The sequence below is a fragment of the Scyliorhinus torazame genome, chromosome 4, assembly GCF_047496885.1.
Source record: "Scyliorhinus torazame isolate Kashiwa2021f chromosome 4, sScyTor2.1, whole genome shotgun sequence".
Lineage (NCBI taxonomy): Eukaryota > Metazoa > Chordata > Chondrichthyes > Carcharhiniformes > Scyliorhinidae > Scyliorhinus > Scyliorhinus torazame.
In genome coordinates, this window is record NC_092710.1 from 292,788,451 (window position 1) to 292,811,631 (window position 23,181).

Sequence of the window (23,181 nt, forward strand, 5' to 3'; positions counted from 1 at the left end):
TGGTTAGCACTGCTGCCTCAGAGTCCCAGGTTCAATTCCAGCCTTGGGAGTCTGTCTACGTGGAGTTTGCACTTTCTCCCCGTGGCTGTGCGGGTTTCCTCTGGGTGCTCCAGTTTCCTCCCACTGTCCAAAGAACTGCAGGTTAGGTGGATTGGCCATTCTAAATTTCTCCTTAGTGTCCAGGGATGTGCATGTTAGGTGGGGTTATGGGGTTGCGGGAATAGGGTGAGGGAGTGGGCGTGGGTAGGGTGCCCTTTCAGAGGGCCAGTGCAGACTTGATGGGCCGAATGGCCTCCTTCTGCATGTAGGGATTCTAAAGATTCTAATTTAAGACCTGTTTTTATGATAAATTCTAATTTAAGACCTTTTTTATGATAATGGTCTATTTGGATGGCTGAACTTTCATCACTCTATTCATCTTGCGACATATGCTTTACCCGCTTTCTCTCCATGTGAGAATGGCTATGATGTTAATCATCTCATCAGGCACTGTGTATAAGCCAAATATATTACCTGACATTAATGACTCTGCATTCACTTTCTCATATGAGGGCAGCACGGTAGCACAAGTGATTAGCACTGTGGCTTCACAGCGCCAGGGTCCCAGGTTCGATTCCCTGCTGGGTCACTGTCTGTGCGGAGTCTGCACGTTCTCCCCGTGTCTGCGTAGGTTTCCGCCGGGTGCTCCGGTTTCCTCCCACAGTCCAAAGACGTGCAGGTTAGGTGGATTGGCCATGATAAATTGCCCTTAGTGACCAAAAAAGGTTAGAAGGGGTTATTGGGTTACGGGGATAGGGAGGAAGTGAGGGCTTAAGTGGGCTGGTACAGACTCGATGGGCCGAATGGCCTCCTTCTGCACTGTATGTTCGATGTTCTATATTAATGAGCTCTTAGTAGCTATTTTCGAGGAGTGAAAAATGAAAATGAAAATCGCTTATTGTCACAAGTAGGCTTCAAATGAAGTTACTGTGAAAAGCCCCTAGTCGCCACATTCCGGCGCCTGTTCGGGGAGGCTGGTACGGGAATTGAACCGTGTTGCTGGCCTGCCTTGGTCTGCTTTAAAAGCCAGCGATTTAGCCCTGTTGAGTGGGGAGAAAGAGGGGGGATGGAGACTCTTTATGGTTACCAAGGGTAATGAGGACTCCTTTCCTTTTTTTACAATTTGTTAATAGATAGCAGTAATCCTCAATAAGCCTCTGTCTTTTTGTTTCAGGATGTGATGGACAGTGAACTATCTAAGTTTGAGGTATGATATTCCATTCATGTATTCTTTTATTTTTGTTCTGTCAAAATATTTGATGACTGTCCCTTAGGGGTAGATAAATTTTGAATGAAGATTTTCCCAACTGTTATTAGAGTAACTTATCACAACCTGCGGCTGAAAGCAGTTAAAATTGTTAAGATATTGGCCCATATTTTGTGCTTAGTGACAATGTGACATAACTATTCCTAATGTGAATTCCATTTTGGCACCTGCCATTACTGTATTACCCAAGTTGCATTTACCTTTAATTTCCTGACTTAAACCCTGTCCAACATTACCACTACCGTTTGGTGACCTGTAAACAACTCCCACCTATGTTTGCTGCCCCATGCTGTTTCTTAGCTCCACCTAAACTGATTCTTGCATCTTGATTTTATGGTCTAAAATCCTCCCTTACTAAAATACTGATTTTTGTCTTCAATTTGGATTCTCAGAAGGCTTTTCATAAGGTCCCACGCAGGAACTTGATAAAACAATTAGAACAAATGGGATTGGGGGAAGGGGAGTGCAAAATATATTGGTGTAGATTGAGAATTGGTTAACAGACAGAAAACAGGGAGTAGGAATAAACTGCTAATTCTCAGGATGGCACCATGTGCCGAGTGGGGTACTGCAAGGATCAGTGCTTGGGATTTAGCTGTTCACAATCTACATCAATGATTTGGATGTGGGGACCAAATATAATATTTTCTAATTTGTTGATGACACAAAGCTAGGTGGCATGGAAAATGTGAGGAAGATGCAAAGAGGTTTCAATGGGATTTGGACTGGGAAGGCCTTATGAGGGGAAATTGAGGAGAATGGGCCTGTATTGGCTACAGATTTGATGAATTAAAGGTGATCTCATTGAAACTTACAAAAATCTTACAGGGCTTGACAGGGTGGATGTGGATAGGATGTTTCCTTTGTAGAGGAGTAAGTAGTATTGAGGAAGCAGGCAGGCTGCAGAAGGGCTTGGACAGGCTAGGAGAGTGGGCAAAGAAGTGGCAGATGGAATACAATGTGGAAAAGTGTGAGGTTATGCACTTTGGAAGGAGAAATGGAGGCATAGACTATTTTTTAAACGGGAAGAGGCTTAGGAAAGCAGAAACACAAAGGGACTTGGGAGTCCATGTTCACGATTCTCTTAAGGTTAACGTGCAGGTTCAGTTGGCAGTTGGGAAGACAAATGCAGTGTTAGCATTCATGTCGAGAGGTCTAGAATACAAGATCAGGCTCTGGTCAGACCTCATTTGGAGTATTGTGAGCAGTTTTGGGCCCCGTATCTAAGGAAGGATGTGCTGGTCTTGGAAAGGGTCCAGAGGAGGTTCACAAGAATGATCTCTGGAATGAAGGGCTTGTCGTATGAGGAACGGTTGAGGACTCTGGGTCTGTACTCATTGGAGTTTAGAAGGATGAGGGGGGGATCATATTGAAACTTACAAGATACTGTGAGGCCTGGATAGAGTGGACGTGGAGAGGATGTTTCCACTTGTAGGAGAAACTAGAACCAGAGGACACCATCTCAGATTAAGGGGACGATCCTTTAAAATAGAGTCGAGGAGGAATTTCTTCAGCCAGAGGGTGGTGAATCTGTGGAACTCTGTACCGCAGAAGGCTGTGAAGGCCAAATCACTGAGTGTCTTTAAGACAGAGATAGATAGGTTCTTGAACAATAAGGGGATCTGGGGTTATGGGGAGAAAGCAGGAGAATGGGGATGATAAAAATATCAACCATGATTGAATGGCAGAGCAGACTCAATGGGCCGAGTGGCCTAATTCTGCTCCTATGTCTTATGGTCTTATGGTTAGTGAGTCTGGAATCAGGGGACACAGTTTAAGAATCTGCTTAAGGAGGTGGCTCTGGAAATAGTGGACACATTGATGGTCATCTTCCAGGATTCTACAGACTCTGCAACTGTCCCTGAAGATTGGAGGGTAGCTCACGTCACTCCGATATTCAAAAAGGGAAGTAGAGAGAAAGCAGGGAACTATAGACCAGTAAGCCGTACATTGGTAGTGGGGAAAATGCTTGAATCCATTATCAAGGACTTTATAGCGGACATTTAGAAAGCAGTGGCAGGATCAGTCAGAGCCATCATGGATTTATGAAGGGAAAATCATGTTTGACAAATCTGTTGGAATTCTTTGAAGATGTAACCAGTACAGTTGACAAGGGGGAGCCAGTCGATATGGTATATTTGGACTTTCAGGAGGCATTTGACAAAGTCCCGCATTAGAGATTGTTGGGTAAAATTAAAGCGCATTGGATTGGGGGAAATGTATTGCGATGGATAGAAAACTGGTTGGCAGAGAGAAAACAAAGAGTAGGGATTAATGGGCCCTTTTCAAATTGGCAGACAGTAACCAGTGGGATACCACAGGGATCGGTGCTGGGACCCCAACTATTCACAATATATACTAATGATTTGGGTGAGGGAACAAAATGTAACATCTCAAAGTTTGCAGATGATACCAAGTTAGGTGGGAGGGTGAATTGTGACGAGGATGCGGGGATCCTACAGTGAATTTCTGGACAGGTTGGGCGAGTGGGCAAATCAATGACAGATGCAGTAGTAATTTGGATAAGTGTGAGGTTATTCACTTTGGAAGCAAAAACAGGAAGGCAGATTACTACTTAAATGGTTATACATTGGGAGAGGGGAGTGTGCAGCAGAACCTGGGTGTCCTTGTGCACCAGTCATTGAAGGTAAGCATGCAGGTGCAGCAGGCGGTAAAGAAGGCCATGGTATGTTGACCTTCATTGCGAGAGGCTTCGAGTATAGAAGCAGGGATGTGTTGCTGCAATTATACAGGGCCTTGGTGAGGCCACACTTGGAGTATTGTGTGCAGTTTTTGTCTCCTTCTCTGAGGAAGGATATTCTTGCTCTCGAGGGAATGCAGCGAAGGTTTACCAGACTGATTCCAGGGATGGCGGGACTGACATATGAGAGATTGACTAGGTTAGAATTGTTCTCGCTGGAGTTCGGAAGAATGAGGGGGGAATCTCATAGAGACTTATAAAATTCTAACAGGACTAGACAGGGTAGATGCAGGGAAGGTGTTACCAATGATGGGTGTGTCCAGAACCAGGAATCACAGTCTGAGTATTCAGGGTAAACCATTTCAGACAGATATAAGGAGACATTTCTTCACATAAAGAATGGTGAGCTTGTGGAATTCATTACCATAGGAAGTAGTTGATGCTAACAATTTGAATATATTCAAGAGGCGGCTGGATATAGCACTTGGGGAGAATGGGATCAAAGGTTATGGGGAGAAAGCAGAATTAGGTTATTGAGTTGGATGATCAGCCATGATCGTGATGAATGGCGGAGCAGGCTTGAAGGTCAAAAGGCCTCCTCTTGCTCCTATCTTCTATGTATGTATCCAGTAATAATGGCCAGGCCACTTAAGAATGAGTTGAGGAGGAATTTCTTCAGCGGTGAACCTTTGGAATTCTCTACCCCTGAGGGTTGTGGAAGTTCAGTCATTGAGCATGTTCAAGACAAACATCGATACATTTCTGGAGAATGACAGCAGGGGATATGGGATAGTAAGGAAAATGGTGTAGCGGAACATGATCAGCCGGGGTCTGTTTGGATGGTGGGCCAAATGGCCTTCTCCTATTCCCTCTGTTCCTAAGCATTCTGTATGTCTTAATATGGATAAAATTCTTAATTACAGGTGCAATTTTTTTCGGAGCCCGAATTTCAAGGAAGTGCAAACGTCTTCAACACGGACACAGCCCAATTTCTAGCTGGTTTTTCACCCAAGTCCTGCAAAGTTCAATCTGGCAGGTGAGCATAATTAGCTTTGATTATGAATAAATTAAAGAAACTCTTGATAAATTGGACACATTTATCACTATTTCAACTGAAAAGATAGCGAAATTGGATATTTAATAATATATGTTTGTATTATTGTATTTACTTTCTTAAAAAAAAAGTGTTTTTATTAAGCTTTTGCAGAATTTTACATAATAAAACAGAAGTAACAATAATAACAAAACAAACCAGAGTGAACATTAAGATAGTGCAAAAAGAGAATATACAATAACAATTAAATCGACATTACCCCACGTGACTCAGTCTTCCCACGCCATCCCAATGAAGTACTCACCCCCCCCACCCCCACCCTACAGATTGCTGCTGCTGCCGACATTTTAATTTTCCCCGAAAAAGTCGACGAACGGCTGCCACCTCCGAGAGAACCCTAGCGTAGACCCTCTTAAGGCAAACTTTATTTTCTCGAGGCTGAGAAACCCAGCCATGTCGTTAACCCAAGTCTCTACACAGGGGGCTTTGAGTCCCTCCACATTAATAAAATCCGTCTCCGGGCCACTAGGGAGGCAAAGGCCAAGACGTCGGCCTCTTTCGCCCCCTGAACTCCCGGTCTTCAGGCACTCCAAAGATCGCTATCTCTGGACTTGGCACTACCCTTGTGTTAAGCACCTTGGACATTGCCCTCGCGAACCCTTGCCAGAACTCTCTAAGTTCCGGGCATGCCCAAAACATGTGGACATGGTTTGCAGGGCTGCCCTTGCACCTCATACAACTGTCTTCTACCCTAAAAAACTAGCTCATTCTCGCTGCCGTCATGTGTGCCCGGTGGACCACCTTAAATTGAATTAGACTGAGCCTGGCACATGATGAGGAATTAGGCCTGCCCAGGAACTCTGCCCACAGACCCGCTTCCAACTTCTCACCTAGCTCCTCCTCCCACTTGCCCTGTAGCTCCTCCACCGGGGTTTCCTCAGCCTCCTGTAGTTCCTGGTAGATATCCAACACCTTCTCCTCCCCACCCAGGTGCCGGAGACCACCCTGTCCTGTATCCTCAGTGGCGGCAGCGTCGGAAAGGCCACTACCTGTTTTTTCAGGAAGGCTCGTACTTGCAGATATTTAAAGGCGTTTCCTGGCGGCAGATTAAATTTGTCCTCCAGCGCGTACAAACTGGGAAAGCTTCCGTCTATGAACAGATTTCCTATCTTTCTGATGCCTGCCCTCTGCCAGCTCTGGAACCCACCATCCATCCTACCCGGGACAAACCTGTGGTTGTTACATATCGGGGTCCAGACCGATGCTCCCTCCACCTTCTTGTACCTCCTCCACTATCCCCAGATCCGCAATGTCGCCACCACCACTTGTGGAGTAACGGGTCGGCGAGAACGGCAAAGGAGCCGTTATCAAAGCTCCCAGACTAGTATCTGTACATGACGCCGCCTCCAGCTGCTCCCAAGCCCCCATCGCCCACTTCCTAATCATCCTACTCACCCGCTTAAAAAAGGCCTTAGGGATGAAGATGGGGAGGCACTGAAAGACAAACAAAAATCTGGGGAGGACAGTCATTTTCACGGTCTGCACCCTCCCTGCCAGTGACAGCGGGAGCGTGTCCCACCTTTTAAAGTCCCCTTCCATTTGCTCCACCAACCGGGTCAGGTTGAGCCTGTGCAGGGCATCCCATTTCCTGGATATACCCAGGTAACGAAAACTTTTCTCTACCATCCTGAGCGGCAGCTCTTTCAGTCTCTCCTCCTGCCCCTTGGCCTGGATCCCAAACAACTCGCTCATTCCCATGTTCAGTTTGTACCCTGAAAAACTATCAAAATCCCTCAGGATCCACAGAACCTCCCCCATCCCCTCCAAAGGGTCCGAAATGTACAGGAGCAATTCATCCGCATATAGCGAGACCCGATGTTCCACACCCCCCCCCCCCCCCCGAACCAGTCCCCGCTAGTTCCTCGAAGCTCTCAGCGCCATAGCTAGCGGTTCTATAGCTAGGGCAAATAGTAATGGGGAGAGGGGACACCCCTGCCTTGTTCCCCGGTGAAGCTCGAAGTACCCCAGTTTGTACATACACTTGCTACAGGCGCCTGGTACAGCAATTTCACCCAGCCAATAAAGCCCTCACCAAACCCGAACCTCCCCAGCGCTTCCCACAGGTACTCCTCCACCCGGTCAAAGGCTTTCTCTGCGTCCATCGCTGTTACCACCTCCGCCTCCCCTCCCCTTGAGAGCATCATAATAATATTCAAAAGTCTCCGGACATTGGTATTGAGTTGTCTGCCTTTAACAAACCCAGTCTGGTCTTCCTCTATCACCCCTGGGGCGTAATCCTCAATTCTTGTGGCCAGAATCTTAGCTAGCAATTTGGCATCCACGTTTAAAAGCGAAATCGGCCTGTATGACCCGCAATGTTCCGGGTCCTTCCCTCGTTTAAGAATGAGTAAGATCAAGGCCTGTGACATTGTTGGGGGGAGGCTTCCTTTCTCTCTAGCCTCATTGAAGGTCCTCATCAGGAGTGGGCTCAATATTTCCAAACATTTCTTATCGAATTCTACCTGGTAACCGTCTGGCCCCCAGGGCTTTACCCGATTGCATGCCCTCTATACCCTTGACAATTTCCTCCAATTCAATCGGGGCCCCCAGCCCCTCCACCAGGTCCTCTTCCACCTTTGGAAACCTCAACTGGTCCAAAAATTGCCTCATCCCTTCCGCTCCCGTCGGGGGCTCCGACTCGTATAGTTTACTATAGAACTCCTTAAAGACTCCGTTCACCCCCCTGGATCCAAGACCATGTTACCCTCCTTATTCTTTACTCTCCCAATTTCCCTGGTCGCCTCCCTCTTTCGTAGTTGGTGTGCCATCATTCTACTCGCTTTCTTCCCGTACTCATTGACTGCCCCCCCTTGCCTTCCTCAGCTGTGCTACCGCTTTCCCTGTGGTCAGCAGTTCAAACTCCGCCTTTAGACTCCGCCGCTCCCTCAGTAGCCCAGCCTCGGGGGCCTCCGCGTATCTCTAGTCCACTCGGAGTATCTCCTCCACCAGTCTCTCCCTCTCTGCCCTTTCTCCCTTTTCCCTATGGGATCGAATTGAGATGAGCTCCCCTCTGACAACTGCCTTCAGAGCCTCCCAGACAGTTGCCGCTGCTACCTCACCCGTATTGTTTGTTTCCAGGTAATCCTGGAGTATTATTGTATTTACAATGTATCGCAGTAAACTGCTAATCTTTCTGGGGAATAATCCATTCTAAATACTGGATTATTTAACAATTCATTACATAGATTACATAGAACATACAGTGCAGAAGGAGGCCATTCGGCCTATCGAGTCTGCACTGACCCACATTAATCCCTCACTTCCACCTTATCCCCGCAACCCAATAACCCCCCCCAACCCTTATGGACACTACAGGTAATTTAGCATGGCCAATCCACCTAACCTAATTCCTGCAGATGAACTGCCTTAAATTTTAATTGAAAATTACCTTTGGTGATGTTTCAAACTACAGTCCTTATCACATTGGGCGGGATCTTCGGCTGTTGACACCAGCGGGATATTCTGATCCCGCTGATGGCACAACCCTGCCATGGGTTTCTCGGTGACATGGGGTGGACTCAATGGGAAATTCCATTGACAATGGCGGGACCAGAAGACCCCGCCGCCAGCCAACGGCATGCCACCTCCTGCCGCCAAGAAACTCACCGCATGGAGGCCAGAGAATCTCACCTATTGTCGCAGTATGTGAGAATACCTCATTCACTACAAACAAAACACATCCACCATCGAAGCAAAATGACTCAGACCCTTTGCATGCAAGACATTTTGTCGAAAATTATTTTGGTTTTGCTTCCTCTTTGGCTACTCATAAAACATCTTCGGTAGTTGGCATTGAGTACTGCATGATTGGACCTATTACATATTATCTTACCTGTGTAAGCCTAAACTTTCATTTTAGCAATATCAGTTTGATTAAACCTAATACAGGTGGAAATTCTTAATACTATAAGGTTATTTTCATCAGCACTGCTGCCTCATAGTCTCAGAGACCTGGGGCATGGTTCTCCGACCCCCCACCGGGTCGGAGAATCGCCGGGGGCCGGCGTGAATCCCGCCCCCACCGTGTCGCGAATTCTCTGCCACTGGTGATTCGGCGGGGCGGGAATCGCGCCGCGCCGGTCGGCGGGAATCCCCCAGCGATTCTCCGGTCCACGATGGGCTGAGGTCCCGCCGCTGTCAACCCACGCCAGCTGGCGTGGATTGAACCACCTTTGGGACGGCGGGACAGGGCGGTGCGGGCGGGCTCCAGGGTCCTGGGGGGGCACGGGGCGATCTGGCCCCGTGGGGGTGCCCCCACGGTGGCCTGGCCCGCGATCGGGGCCCACCGATCCGTGGGCAGGCCTGTGCCGTGGGGGCACTCTTTTCCTTCCGCCTTCGCCATGGTCTCCACTATGGCGGCAGTGGAAGAGACCCCCTCCACTGCGTATGCGCGGGGATGCCGTGAGCTGACGCTCCCGCGCATGCGCTGCCCGGCAAAGTCATTTCCGCGCCGGCTGGCGGGGCACCAAAGGCCTTTCCCACCAGCTGGCAGGGCGGAAATCAGTCCGGCGCGGGCCTAGCCCCTCAAGGTAAGGGCTCGGCCCCTCATGATGTGGAGAATTCTGCACCTTTGGGGCGGTGCGATACCGGACTGATTTGCGCCATTTTTGGCGCCGGTCGGCGGACATCGCGCCGTTTCCGGAGAATTTCGCCCCTGGTTTTGTTTCCGGCCTCAGGTGAATGTGTGGAGTTTGCACATTCTCCCCGTGTCTGCGTGGGTTTCCACCTGCTGCTCCGGTCTCCTCCCATAATCTAAAGATGTACAGGTTAGGCTTTGCTAAATTGTCCCTAGATGGGGTTACGGGGAGAAGGTGGGGGATTGGGCCGAGGTGGGGTGCCCTTTCAGAGGGTTGATGGGCTGAATGGTCTTCCTCTCCACTGTAGGAATTCTATGTTTTTCAAATGAGTTAAGGTTTCTGAATACTATTGGGTGAAATTCTCCGGTATCGGCACGATGTCCGCCGACCGGTGCCAAATACGGCGCAAATCAGTCGGGCATCGCGCCGTGGGGGCACCCCCCGGGGCCAGATCGCCCCACGCCCCCCCAGAACCCCGGAGCCCGCCCGCGCCACCTTGTACCACCGGTAAGGTAGGTGGTTTAATCTACGCCGATGGGACAGGCATCCTAGCAGCGGGAATTCGGCCCATCCGGGCTGGAGAATCGCGGGGGGGGGGGGGGGGTCGGTCGGAGAATCTCGCCCCATGTAATTAATACTAAATTAGCAATCTTGCAGGATATTATTTCCTGAAATTGGCTCACGTTGCTGAGTTTGGGGGTGGGGGGTGCTTGGGTGCAGTGTGGTGCGGATTAAAAATTGAGAAATAAAAATTGATGCAATTGTGTTTCTCTTCTGAAATGGGGGAGAATATCAATTGCGAAGTATGATAATAGAAATATTAACAATGCATTGATTCCACCCCCTGCATCACCCCAGTGGAGAGAATGAACAAAAAACACATACCTTCAAATGGAATCAACAGAACAATATAAGAACAAATGGCCCAGAATATTTAGAATGATGGGGACATGACCATCCAAAGAGTTGACGAGGAACATTTCCCCGCCAACCTCCAAGAGCCCTGCTGCCACTTTAAATTCTGACGTGCATTGATAAACTGTAGGCCAAACTGCAGCCCCTCACTCGGGAGCAAGTCCCACCTTGCAGAGCTGCCAACCAATCTGTGTGGCTGGCAGCTCCTCAGTCCCTCCAGAAATAGCGCTGCAGTGGCCAGAAGAGGCATTGCAAGAAGCTTCCTGATGCTAAGTCCAGGGAACTGGAGAAAAAGTCGCAGAGATCCAGTCGGGAAGGGTGGGGAAGATCTGACGCATTGCTAATGGGGGAAGTGAGGTCTTGAGTGATAGGCCATTGTACGGGAGGGACCTCTGCAGGTCACCGAGCCTTAAGGAAAGGGTGTCTCCAGTTAGAATGGGACTTCTGATGGAGGTTGCCCCCCCCTGCCCCGAGATGTCGGTTGTGTCTGCCAGCTTAAAACATGAGGCTGATTACGGAAATGCCCTTGGGTAGCATTTTAGGGTCCCAATTGGGGCACCTGCCATGGACGACCCCCCAACACCACACCAGCCACCCGAACTCTCCCTGACCACAGCTAGAGCCGTACAAAATGGAAACATGGCCTCCTTGCGCCTGATTTTACTCGACTGAAGGCCTCAGGAGCATGCTGCACGATACAGTTCTCCCCCAGCACGAGGCAGAAGTTTGGGCGAGCAAGGAGCAGAGTGGCAATCCAACTATATAATTGCAATGCCGTGGAAGTTCAGGCTCTAATGGAAAATACTGGAAAGACTCAGCAAGTCTGGCAGCATCTGTGGGGAGAGAAACCAAGTTAACGTTTAGAGTCCATATAATGTCTTCACAGCAGACCCTTCATCATACCTGTCTTGAACAGAAAGAAAACAGAAATGTATGTGTTCGGAAACTAATCGATTTGTTGTATTTGTCTCTTTGTAGTTGGGTGGCTTATGATGCAGAGAACTTCACTGGCAATCAATATATACTCGAGGAGGAATCTTATTCTGATTTGATGATGATAGGATGTGCAAATGATGTCCATATCAAATCCGTGAAGACAGTAGGCTTTGTAAGTATCTTTTAGCTTTTACTAGAATAATATCTGGTGTTGCTGATGCGTTCTGCAACAAAAAAGCCATCAATTTTCTCTTTAGTGCAAGATGACTCATTGCATTGGGCATGTGGCCACAGCATCCGATCCTGGTGTTGTTCTTTGTGCTTCAACTTAAATATTACTGACACACAAGCCTTCAAACAAAAGTCATTTTTTGTAAAATATGTATGTTAGCTGTGAAACTGAGTACTTTTGAACATCACCTCTGTAGGGTTCCACATCTTGCAACCTCGACAAGTGTGAATGGATGAATTGGGAACAGCTTGAATTCCATTTTCTGTAGGGGATCCTTGCCTGTCTATTGCTTGTGTACCAGGCCCAATCCTGAACTGAAGTGGATAAGAAGTGCTTTGTTGAACATTTTAATGCTAAATTGTTTTTAGATCGCAATGCTGCTATTTGCAAACTGTATCTCTTAAATTTCCCAAGGCTATGCTAATGATGTGAGAAAGTACAAGAAGAGGTCATTGGCTCGTCCTGCTTGTGCCAGCTCTTTGAAAGTTTGAATCCAATAAATCCCACTGCAAGGCTCTCATTCCCCATTACCCTGCAAATTCCCACACTTCGAGTATTTATGAAATTCCTTTTTGAAAGCTATTCCTGATTCTACCACCCTTTAGGCAGTGCATGTCAGATCATAACAGCTCACTGCAGAACAATCTTTTCTCGTCATGTTGCCTCTGGTGATTTGTCAAATATCTTAAATCTACGTACTCTGGTTATTGACTTTTTTCTGTCACTGAAAAGCTTTCTTATCATTTTCTCTATCAACGTCCCTCATTATTTTGAACATCTATAGTAAATCTCCCCTTAACCTCTCTGATCTCAGAGAAAAGTACAATTTTTCTAGCCTCTCTGTGTAACTGCAATCTTGTATTAATGGCACCATTCTAGTAAATCTCCTCTGCATCCTCTCAAAGGTTCTGATATCCTTTATATTAATTTTGCCCAGAATTGACCACAGTACTCCAGTTATGGCCTAACCAGTATTTTAGGAAGGTTTTTGTGCTTTATATGTCTCTACTTGGGAAAGACAAAGAACCTTTTTTTTTGGACAGATTTCTCAGCTTGTCCTGCCACTTTCAAAGACTTGTGTTTGTACACAAGGGTCTTTCTTTGCTCTTTCAAAATGGTAGTGTATAGTTTATGAAAGCAAAATACATTGTGCATTTATGCATGTCTGTAGTACCCTCAATAACAACACGAGAGTGTAGAATGGTAAATGAAGGCTTTAATAAGCCGAGAACTAGTCAGTGACCGAGACGTGTGCTTACTGAGTACCACCTACAGGGCGTCACCTTATATACGGCTCCCTGGTGGGCAGAGCATGAGGCGGAGACCCTCAGGGTTCCAAACCCGGTCTTAAAGGGGCATCACCTATATGGTGTTAGGGGTACAGTAAACATTCATCACATTGTCCTATGATTTTTGTATGGAACAATCTGTCTGAACTGTAAGCAGAACAATACTTTTCACTGTACCTCGTGACAATAAATCAAATTCGAATATTGCAGATGCTGGAAATCTGAAAGAAACCCAGAAAATGCTGAGAAAATTCAACAGTTCCCACCGCAGTTATGGGGAGAGAAACCGAGTCAGCGTTTCTCCCATTCTATTCTTCCAAGCCGTTTAGTTCATATGGCCTTTCTTCATTCTTTGAAAATAATTCACACTTATTTTTTGTTTTCACAGTACTTCTCCATTCCAGTAATAATTCTCTTTCAACGGGAGAAATTTGAAGGAAAGAAAATTGAACTGGTTTCGGAAGTGCGGAAACTGGCATTAAAAGGATACAATAATCACATTTTTTCTGTCCAAGTTATTGGTGGCATGTAAGTACATACTTGCCCTACAGCATTTGAATCACAAGAAACTCTCTTTATAAGATTTGTCAAGGGGTTGGAAAACTTACCGCATGACTATTGCACATTCATTTTTACCAAATTATATTTAACTCTACACCGGATTCTCACAAATGGTGGTTTTAAAGAAGAAACAATTAAACATAGAAAGTAGAAGCAAGAGGAGATCATTTGACCCTTTGAGCCTGCCCCACCATTCATTATGATCATGGCTGATCCCGCCTTCCCCCCCATATCCCTTTAGCCCCAATACCTATATCTAATTGCTTCTTGAAATTACACAACATTTGGGCCTCAACTACTTTCTGTGGTAGTTAATTCAGCATACACACCACTCTCTGGGTAAAGACATTTCTCCTCACCTCAGTTCTAAAAGTTTACCCCTTTTCCTCAAACTATAATCCCTGGTTCTGGACTCCCCCAGCATCGGGAACATTCTTTCTGAATCTACGCGGTCTAATCCTGTTAGAATTTTATACGTTTCTATGAGATCCCCTCTCACTCTTCTAAACACCAATGAATATAATCCTAACCATAGAACACACCGTGCAGAAGGAGGCCATTTGGCCCATCAAGTCTGCACCGCTTCCACCCTATCCCCGTAACCGACCCACTTAAGCCCTCACTTCCACCCCATCCCCGTAACCCAATAACCCCTCCTCACCTTTTTGGTTACGAAGGGCAATTCATCATGGCCAATCCACTTAACCTGCACGTCTTTGGACTGTGGGAGAAAACCAGAGCACCCGTAGGAAATCCACGCTGACACGGGGAGAACGTGCAGACTCCTCACAGACAGTGACCCAGCAGGGAATCGAACTTGGGACCCTGGCGCTGTGAAGCCACAGTGCTAACCACTTGTGCTACCATGCTGCCCCGGCTAAAGGTGGAAAGACGAACCAACTTAGTCTCTCCTCATATGACAGACCCGTCATCCCAGGAATCAGTCTGGTAAACCTTTGCTGCATACCCTCCTTAGCAAGAACATCCTTCCTCAGATAAGGACACCAAAACTGCACACAATACTCCAAATGTGGCCTCAGCAATGCCCTATACAATTGCAGTAAAACATCTCTATCCTCTCGCTGTGAAGGCCAACATACCATTTGCCTTCTTTACTGCCTGCTGTACCTGCACGCTTCCTTTCAGCGACTGATGCACGAGGACACCAAAGTCTCTCTGAGAGACCTCTCTTAATTTACACCCATTGAAATAATTATCTACCTTTCTATTTTTGCTACCGAAACGGATAGCCTCACATTTATCCTTATTGTACTGCATCTGCCGTGCATGTGCCCACTCACTCAGCTTGCCCAAATCCCGCTGAAGCATCTCTGCATCCTCCTCACAACTCACCCTCCCACACAACTTTGTACCATCTGCACATTTGGAGATAATTCATTTAGTTCTCTCGCCCAAATCATTACTATATAATGTGAACAGATGGGGTCCTAGCACAGATCCCTTCAGTACCTCACAAGTCACTGATGTCAATAAGAAAAAGACCCATTTATTCCAACCTTTTGCTTCCTGTCTGCTAACTAGGTTTCTATCTATCTCAAGACACTGCCCGTAACCCCATGAGCTTTAATTTTCCATATTAAGCTGCTATGTGAGACCTTGTCGAAAGCCTTCTGAAAGCCTAAATAAACCACATCCACCTGTTCTCCCTGGTCAACTCTACTAGTTACATCTTCAGAGAATTCTAGTAGATTTGTCAAGCACGATTTTCCTTTTGTAAATCCATGCTGACTTTGTCTGATTACACCACTGCTTTCCAAATGCTGTGCTATGAAATCCTTGATATTTGACTCTAGCAACTTCCCTACTATTAACGTTAGGCTCACTGGTCTTTGGTTCCCTGTTTTCTCACTACCTCCCTTCTTGAATAGCAGGGTTACATTCACTATCCTCCAGTCTGTAGGAACCATTCCAGAGCCCAAAGAGTTTTGGAAAATGACCCCCAATGGATCTACTATTTCTAGGGCCACTTCCTGGGATGAAGACTATCAGGTCCTGGAGATTTGTCCGCCTTCAATCCCATTAATTTTCCCCAAAACCATTTCCTTACTGATACTAATTTCCTTCAGCTCCTCACTAAAACTTGTGCTTCTCAGAGCTTCCGGTACATTATTTATGTCTTCCTTTGTGAAGCCAGAAGAAAAGTATGAATTTAGTTCCTCAGCCATTTCTTTGTTCCCTGTTATATTTTCCCCCGTTTCTGACTGTAAGTGGCCTACATTAGTTTTTATTACTCTTTTTCTCTTTACATACCTATAGAAACTTTTGCAGTCAGTTTTTATGTTCCCCGCGAGTTTACTTTCAAATTGTATTTTCCCCTTCTTAATCAATCCCTTTCAAATTTCTGAGATTAAATACAATGGGCGGATGCTGCGATCTTTAGGTCTCGAGGCCGGTAAATCTCGCGAGAGGCCTCTGTATAGGAATTGAGGTCGCGCTGTGGCCCTTGCTCCACATCACGAAACAGCTGTCCAGCCAACTGAGCTAACGGACCCCCCAGTACATTAGTGTTTTACTGAGTCACAAGGACTTGAAACACTGGTGGAATTTTGCACTCTGCGTGCAGAACGCTTGCTGGGATGAGGAAACCGCATGTACCTCTCAGGCTGCGCTGCTGAATTTTCTCTTCAGATTCTCTGGCACTCTGAGCACAGAAAACCTGGGGATGTGGTTTCTGCCGTCACACAAGCAGGGCCAGATGGAGCTGGTAATGTGGGCTCCACAGAGATGAGGGCGCCGTTTTAAAAGGGCACCCCGATCTGCGTTAAAGCAAACCTCACCCCCCTCCACAAACAGCGGGGCAACAAGTCCCACCATCCCCTCACACATGCACCGGGTCAACCCCCATCACTTACAAGCACCAGGGCAAACCCCCATCCAGCACACACAAGCACAGGGTCAACACCAGCCCACATACATAAGGAAAAGATGCACAGTGGGGCTCCCCAGAGGGCCCACCCTTGGCCATGCCACCATGGCAGTCCCAGGTAGGCTCTGCCAGGTTGACACTGCCCTGGCATGCCCTTTCCCCTCCAGGAGCTATAGTTACCTTCATGCCCTTGGCAGGTTCCCCTCAACTGCTTCTCATTTTTCAATAGCCACCGATGCCTCCCTGTGTCTCCGTGGGTTTCCTCCGGGGGCTCCGGTTTCCTCCCACAAGTCCCGAAAGATGTGCTGTTCAGTAATTTGGACATTCTGAATTCTCCCTCAGTGTATCCGAACAGGCACCGGAATGTGGCAACTCGGGGCTTTTCACAGTAACTTCATTGCAGTGTTAATGTAAGCCTACTTATGACAATAAAGATTATTATTATTTCCTTACCTGGGAGGAGCATATGGCAGGGACACCCTATAAATACATTTAAATTTATTTAAATGAGGTTCCCTTCGGAATTGTTAAGTCACCGGCGAGAGGTGGGAAAATTGGAAAAATGAGACCTCACTGGCAAGAATCTCGTTTTCCAAATCTTGTGACATTTTGCACCCACATCATCATTTTGCATGGCGCATGCAGGAGCAGATATGCCCCCATTACTTCTGATTCTGTCTCCATGGATAGACCAGCATTTTCAGTTTTTATTTGCTGAACATTGATTGCTCATGACCTCCAGGTTCTTCAAATGATGCTCACATTATGCTTATTGTTACTTTTAAAGATTTTCTGCTTGCACCGTTGTAGAACAATTTTGTGCTCGAGGACTGATGCTTAAATTTGAAAAATATTTTTGGATTTATTTTCCAAAACAGATGGGTTGCTTATGAATGCAGTAACTACAGAGGGCGCCAGATTTTGCTACAGCCCTGTCAGATAGCCAATTGGCACCAGCACACTGGATGGCACAGGATTGGTTCTCTACGCCCTTTGATTCAGGTCTGTACATGTAGGAGTATAAAGATTTGAGATTTGATATGTAAAATCTGAAGTGTGAACCAGTTAGTAATAACTCTGTGAAGGATTTTCCACCGCTGTTTTTTTGGTGGGTGGGGTGCTGGAGTGGAATCGGCAGTGGGAGTGGGAAATCCCACAGGCCTCAAAGCGCGATTTATGTTCGCGGGATTTCCCATAGTGATTGCCCCCCCCCCCCCCCCCTCCTACTCACTGATGACATAACAGGAATCCTAACGTTGAACATCAGGATCCTAGAATACATTTTAAGGTAATTCTCAGGCCTGTATGCCTGATAACCTGATTAGATTGTCCATTCATGTCGGGATGCCCTGAATCACAACAGGTTTCCCTCGGTGTGCAGCTGGCGAGCAGAACCTGCCAGAGGTGTTGAGATAAGTGCTTGGCTCAGTGGTTAGAGGAGTATGTCTGGGGTAGGGTGTTGTGCGTATCATGGGCGAGTGTTCTGTTGTGAGGGGTGAGGGGGAGAGTTGCGTGGGCAGTGTTCTGTGGGGGGGGGGGGGGGGGGGGGGGTTCCATATAGGGTATTTTGGAGAGGGGGGGGGGGGTCGTTCTATTTTTGCATCGGGGCACCCTTTAAAAATGACACCCCAATCTTTTAATCAGAAACCTACATGCCAATGTGGCATTGTGAGACCAGCCTCCTGTATTTTGTTTCAATGTTGCTCACAATACGGCAGAGGAAGCCGCCATGGGGGCCTGCAGCTTCCACAGTGTTTTTCCCGCCTGCTGCCTCACTCTGCAAATAAAAGTTAAAAATTCCGCCCTGTGAGATTTTTTTTTAAGTTGTTCAAATGTGCCAGTAGTGGAGAAAGACTAAATTGATTGATTATTTTGTGAAAAGTCGTAATTCTGAGGTAGAAATTAAACATGAGGCAATGCCATATTTCCTTCAACGTTCAGAGTACATTTTGCTCAAGTGTAAATGTTTTTGGAAAGGTGGGACTACAGGAGATTAGTTTGCATGATATTTGATGCACTGCCCCTTCCACCCGGCTTATGCACTCTTCCAACCTCTTCCATTGGGTAGGAGATACAAAAGTCTGAGAACACGCACAAACAGACTCAAAAACAGCTTCTTCCCCACTGTTACCAGACTCCTAAATGACCCTCTTATGGACTGACCTGATTAACAGTACACCCCTGTATGTTTCACCCGATGCCGGTGTTTATGTAGTTACATTGTGTACCTTGTGTTGCCCTATTATGTATTTTCTTTTCTTCTCATGTACTTAATGATCTGTTGAGCTTCTCGCAGAAAAATACTTTTCACTATACCTCCGTACACGTGACAATAAACAAAATCAAATAATTTGCCCAAGATATGAGAGATTCTCTCAAGATCTATTCTCAAGGTGCTCAAAAGATGTCAACAAGATATTCTCCTTTCTCTTCTGTTGTTGTCGAACTGGCGATATGTTTCTCTTTTTAATGTTTTAGATACAGATTTCTGTCCTTGCAGTTTTTCTATTGATTCCCCATGTTGGGTTGCTTTTGAAGATATTCTTTGGCAGTATGTTTGCCAACCATTTCTGTGTTCCCAAATGGCATTTACATCTGAATTCTATCAGCACAGCTGTGGTACAAGCTGCTGTGAGTCTGGCCTCAATGTTCCCAATTACTTTCTACCTCCCTTATGTTGAAGTGCCTAGACTTCGCTGAACATCTTCCAATAGCAGCAAGAAAAAGTCAGGAACTCTTTAACGAGGAAAAGGGGATTTTACAATTACTTCACGTTACAGAGTACTGGAGCTTAAACAAACCATGCAACACTGTTTGTGCTTTAATTGATAGAGTCGATTCAATATTGCTTTAAAATGTAAATCATACTGTTCGACTCAGCTTGTTTTTCTTAAGAAGAAATTGAGGTAAATTGTGAAAAAGCAGTTGTTACGATCAGGTGAGGAGGAATCGAACAGTTCCCCTCTGGGTCGAATGGTTCTCCTCTTTGCCCTCTCCTCATTTGACCGCAGCAGGGTTTTTTTTGCCTGAGAAGAATTTACTTTTCAATTCAGTGAGTGCTTAACTGTTTCACACACGCACACCGTCTGGATCTGATGATCTTGCCGCTTTCCCTCAGTGGTCTTCTGCTTTCAAAGTCGAAGCAATTTAAAACTGCTGATGGATGCTGCATCTCTTCAGCTGGCGACACAGCTGTGAAGTTGAGTTCTTTCTTAAAACTCTGCCACACATAGAGAAAGAGTCAAGCAATAGCAAGCAGGGCTCAGAAGTTTGCAAGTAGGGTGGAAGAGAAAGAGGGAAGGCTCTCTCAGCTTTTTAACTGCTCTTTAGCACTGCTTAGAAAACATGTACTTAAAACAAAGGGTTGGCTTGTCATGTGATCGCCTCTCCACTGCCAGTAGTTCAAACATGAGCGTTTATTCCAATTATAACTTGATTAGGTCAGGTCGAGGAATTCTTCCTCTTAGCCAGAGTCCTGTTGTTGAAGTTCGATGGTTTGTTTATCATGAGTATTTGAACATTGTGTTAATGGAACAAGGCATTTCTTTCATTCCTATTCCTTTTTAAAAAAAAAAGTTTAGAGTAGCCAATTCATTTTTTCCAATTAAGGGGCAATTTAGATTGGCCAATCCACCTACCCTGAACATCTTTGGGTTGTGGGAGCGAAGCCCATGCAAACACGGGGAGAATGTGCAAATTCCACACGGAGAGTGATCCAGAGCCGGGATCGAACCTGGGACCTTGGCGCCGTGAAGCAGCAATGCTAACCACTGTGCCACCGCGTTGCCGTATTCGTATTCCTTTTTGATGGATTTTAGCAGACATTTCATATCCATCGCAACGGGGTTGGAATGTAGGATGTATAATAATGCAAATTAGGTAGCCGTCCTGGCTGTGAGCCAGGTCAGTTTAGTCTGTGTTTTAAAAAGTCTGTTTTTAAAAGTTAATTCATGTTTTCAGCCGGTGGATTGAAAATCATTCTTTGGCATAAAACATATCTTCATGACACAGTTTTAATGCTGGGAAAATGCTCCACTCCTCCCCCTACCTCTTCAGCTATTTCTGCCGCAATTTGTGACATTACAAAGAATGCAAATGTATCTACTTATTCAAAGAACAAAGAACAAAGAAAAGTACAGCACAGGAACAGGCCCTTCGGCCCTCCAAGCCCATGCCGACCATGCTGCCCTTCTAAACTAAAATCTTCTACACTTCCTGGGTCTGTATCCCTCTATTCCCATCCTATTCATGTATTTGTCAAGATGCCCCTTAAATGTCACTATCGTCCCTGCTTCCACCACCTCCTCCGGCAGCGAGTTTCCGGCACCCACTACGCTCTGTGTAAAAAAACTTGCCTCGTACATCTTCTCTAAACCTTGTCCCTCGCACCTTAAACCTATGCCCACTAGTAATTGACCCCTCTACCCTGGGGAAAAGCCTCTGACTATCCACTCTGTCTATGCCCCTCATAATTTTGTAGACCTCTATCAGGTTGCCCCTCAACCTCCGTCGTTCCAGTGAGAACAAACCGAGTTTATTCAACCGCTCCTCATAGCTAATGCCCTCCATACCAGGCAACATTCTGGTAAATCTCTTCTGCACCCTCTCTAAAGCCTCCACATCCTTCTGGTAGTGTGGCGACCAGAATTGAACACTATACTTTATTCAAGCAGTAAAGTACTGCATGTATGTGAAGTCGTGGCTTAAACATCCAATAAGCTAGAAGATTAAAAGAACAGTGGAAAATTCTGTGACATTTTCCCATTTTGTCTTGTTTACAGAGCAGAGTGTATTTCAGGGTACGAAACAGAGGTACTGGAACGTTCATGACTTTTGTTGGAGAACTGAATGAAATCAACATGGTACGAGTGCAAGCAGTAGAAGGCACAGGAATGGATGACCAAATCTGGTTTTACCAGGATGGATTGATCAAAACCAAGGTACTCATTATAAGAACAAGAACATAAGAACTAGGAGAAGGAGCACGCCATCTGGCCCTTCGGGCCTGCTCCGCCATTCGGTGAGATCATGGATGATCTTTTGTGGACTCAGCTCCACTTTCCCGTCCGAACATATTGAGTCTAATCAGGGAACGCTGCCTGAGCCTTTCCAGTATAATCTCCTTGAGTGATCAACTTTTAACTAATGAGCTTTTAAAAATGGGAGTTCGCGGGTGGGATTTTCAAATGCTGGTCCAGTTGGGACCCAATGGAGGCACAATTTTAAAACACACTCCCAGAGGTCATCTCGAGTATCGATACTGCCGAGAAAGTCTACAATTTAAAAAATGCCACTTGGGGCGGGGGGGGGGGGGGGCTGGAACCCACACGCCTCCAATTAATGGCCCAATTAGCTCCGTTTGCAGCTTGTCAACGAGATGGAGAGGTTCTGAATTGTGAATTGGGATGTTGGGAATCCGAACAGTCAGGCACAGCTGTCGGGTTAAAAAATGAGGAGACTTGAAAGTTTGCCTGCGTTGGATAAAATGTATTTTACACGGGAGAGCTTGTGCTGGGATATGCACAGTCCTTTCATTGTAGCTGTGTGCTCACTTTCCTTTGGTTTAACACCACTGGTCCTCCAAGGAGCATGAGAATTCAATTTTTTTGTCCGTGTTTAGACCAAAGCTGTAATGCATTATGGGGCTGAGTGGCTGTGGCAGAACCCAATCTGAGCATTGGTGAGCGGTTTATTGCTGAGTAAGTGCCTCTTGCTGGTACTACCATCACTTTGCTGATGATTGAGGTTAGGTTGATGCAATAATTGGCCGGTTTGGATTTGTCCTACTTCTTGCGAACAGGACATGGCTGGGCAATTTCCATATTTTCAGGTAGATGCTAGTGTTATAGTTGTGGTGGAATGTGGCTAGTTCTGGGACACAAACCTTAAGCACTATAACAAAGATACTGTCAAGGTTCATAACCTTTGCTGCATCCAGTTGTATGTATAGCTGGTTCTTGAAATCAGGTGGAGTGAAGCAGAATTTGCATCTGTGATGCTGAGGACCTCAAGTGGAGCCTGAGATGTATCATTCACTTTGAACTACTGGCTGAAGATGGTTGGAAATGAGTTAGCTTTGATATGTTGGGCTGTGCTATAAGTGAGAATGGGAATGTTCATGGAAGCTCCTATGGTTGGTTATTTAATTGTCTACCAACACTCAAGATTGGATGGAACAGAAGTTTAGAGATTTGATTTGACCCTTTGGTTGTGACTTTGCTTTGCTCCATCTGTAGCATGGTGTTTCTGTTGTTTAGCAGGCATTTAGCCCTGTGTTGTAGTTTCACCAGGTTGCCATTGCATTTCAAGGTATACCTGGTGCTGCACCTGACAAACTCTTCCACATTCCTCATTGAACTAGGTTTGGTCTCCTGGTTTGATGGCAATTGTAGGATGATGGCAGGCCATTAGGTTACAATTGTGCTGCTGCTGAGGGCACACAGCACTTCATAGATGCACAATTATTTGGTTCTATATCAGCTGAATCTATCCCATTTAGCACAATGGCATTTGCGCATTAGACGCTGTGTGAAGACAGTACTTTCTCTCACGCGAACAATGCAGTGGTCATTTAATGACAGACGTTGAGATTTGGTCCATGAATGAGGAAATGGTGACTAGTAATGAGGACAAAGAACAAAGAAAAGCACAGGAACAGGCCAT

At 46.2% G+C, this 23,181-nt stretch overlaps 1 protein-coding gene across 3 annotated transcripts in view; it reads left to right on the plus strand.

The window, feature by feature from the left end:
• LOC140410996 (uncharacterized) overlaps nucleotides 1-23,181 on the plus strand; it is a 357,930-nt gene that overhangs the window by 323,291 nt on the left and 11,458 nt on the right. For all 3 annotated transcript variants that reach the window (XM_072499917.1, XM_072499918.1, XM_072499919.1), the window contains 6 exons: nucleotides 1,214-1,246; nucleotides 4,931-5,043; nucleotides 11,592-11,721; nucleotides 13,459-13,598; nucleotides 17,397-17,520; nucleotides 21,300-21,458. In XM_072499917.1, the coding sequence (XP_072356018.1) occupies nucleotides 1,214-1,246; nucleotides 4,931-5,043; nucleotides 11,592-11,721; nucleotides 13,459-13,598; nucleotides 17,397-17,520; nucleotides 21,300-21,458 (699 nt within the window). The remainder of the gene's footprint in view (nucleotides 1-1,213; nucleotides 1,247-4,930; nucleotides 5,044-11,591; nucleotides 11,722-13,458; nucleotides 13,599-17,396; nucleotides 17,521-21,299; nucleotides 21,459-23,181) is intronic.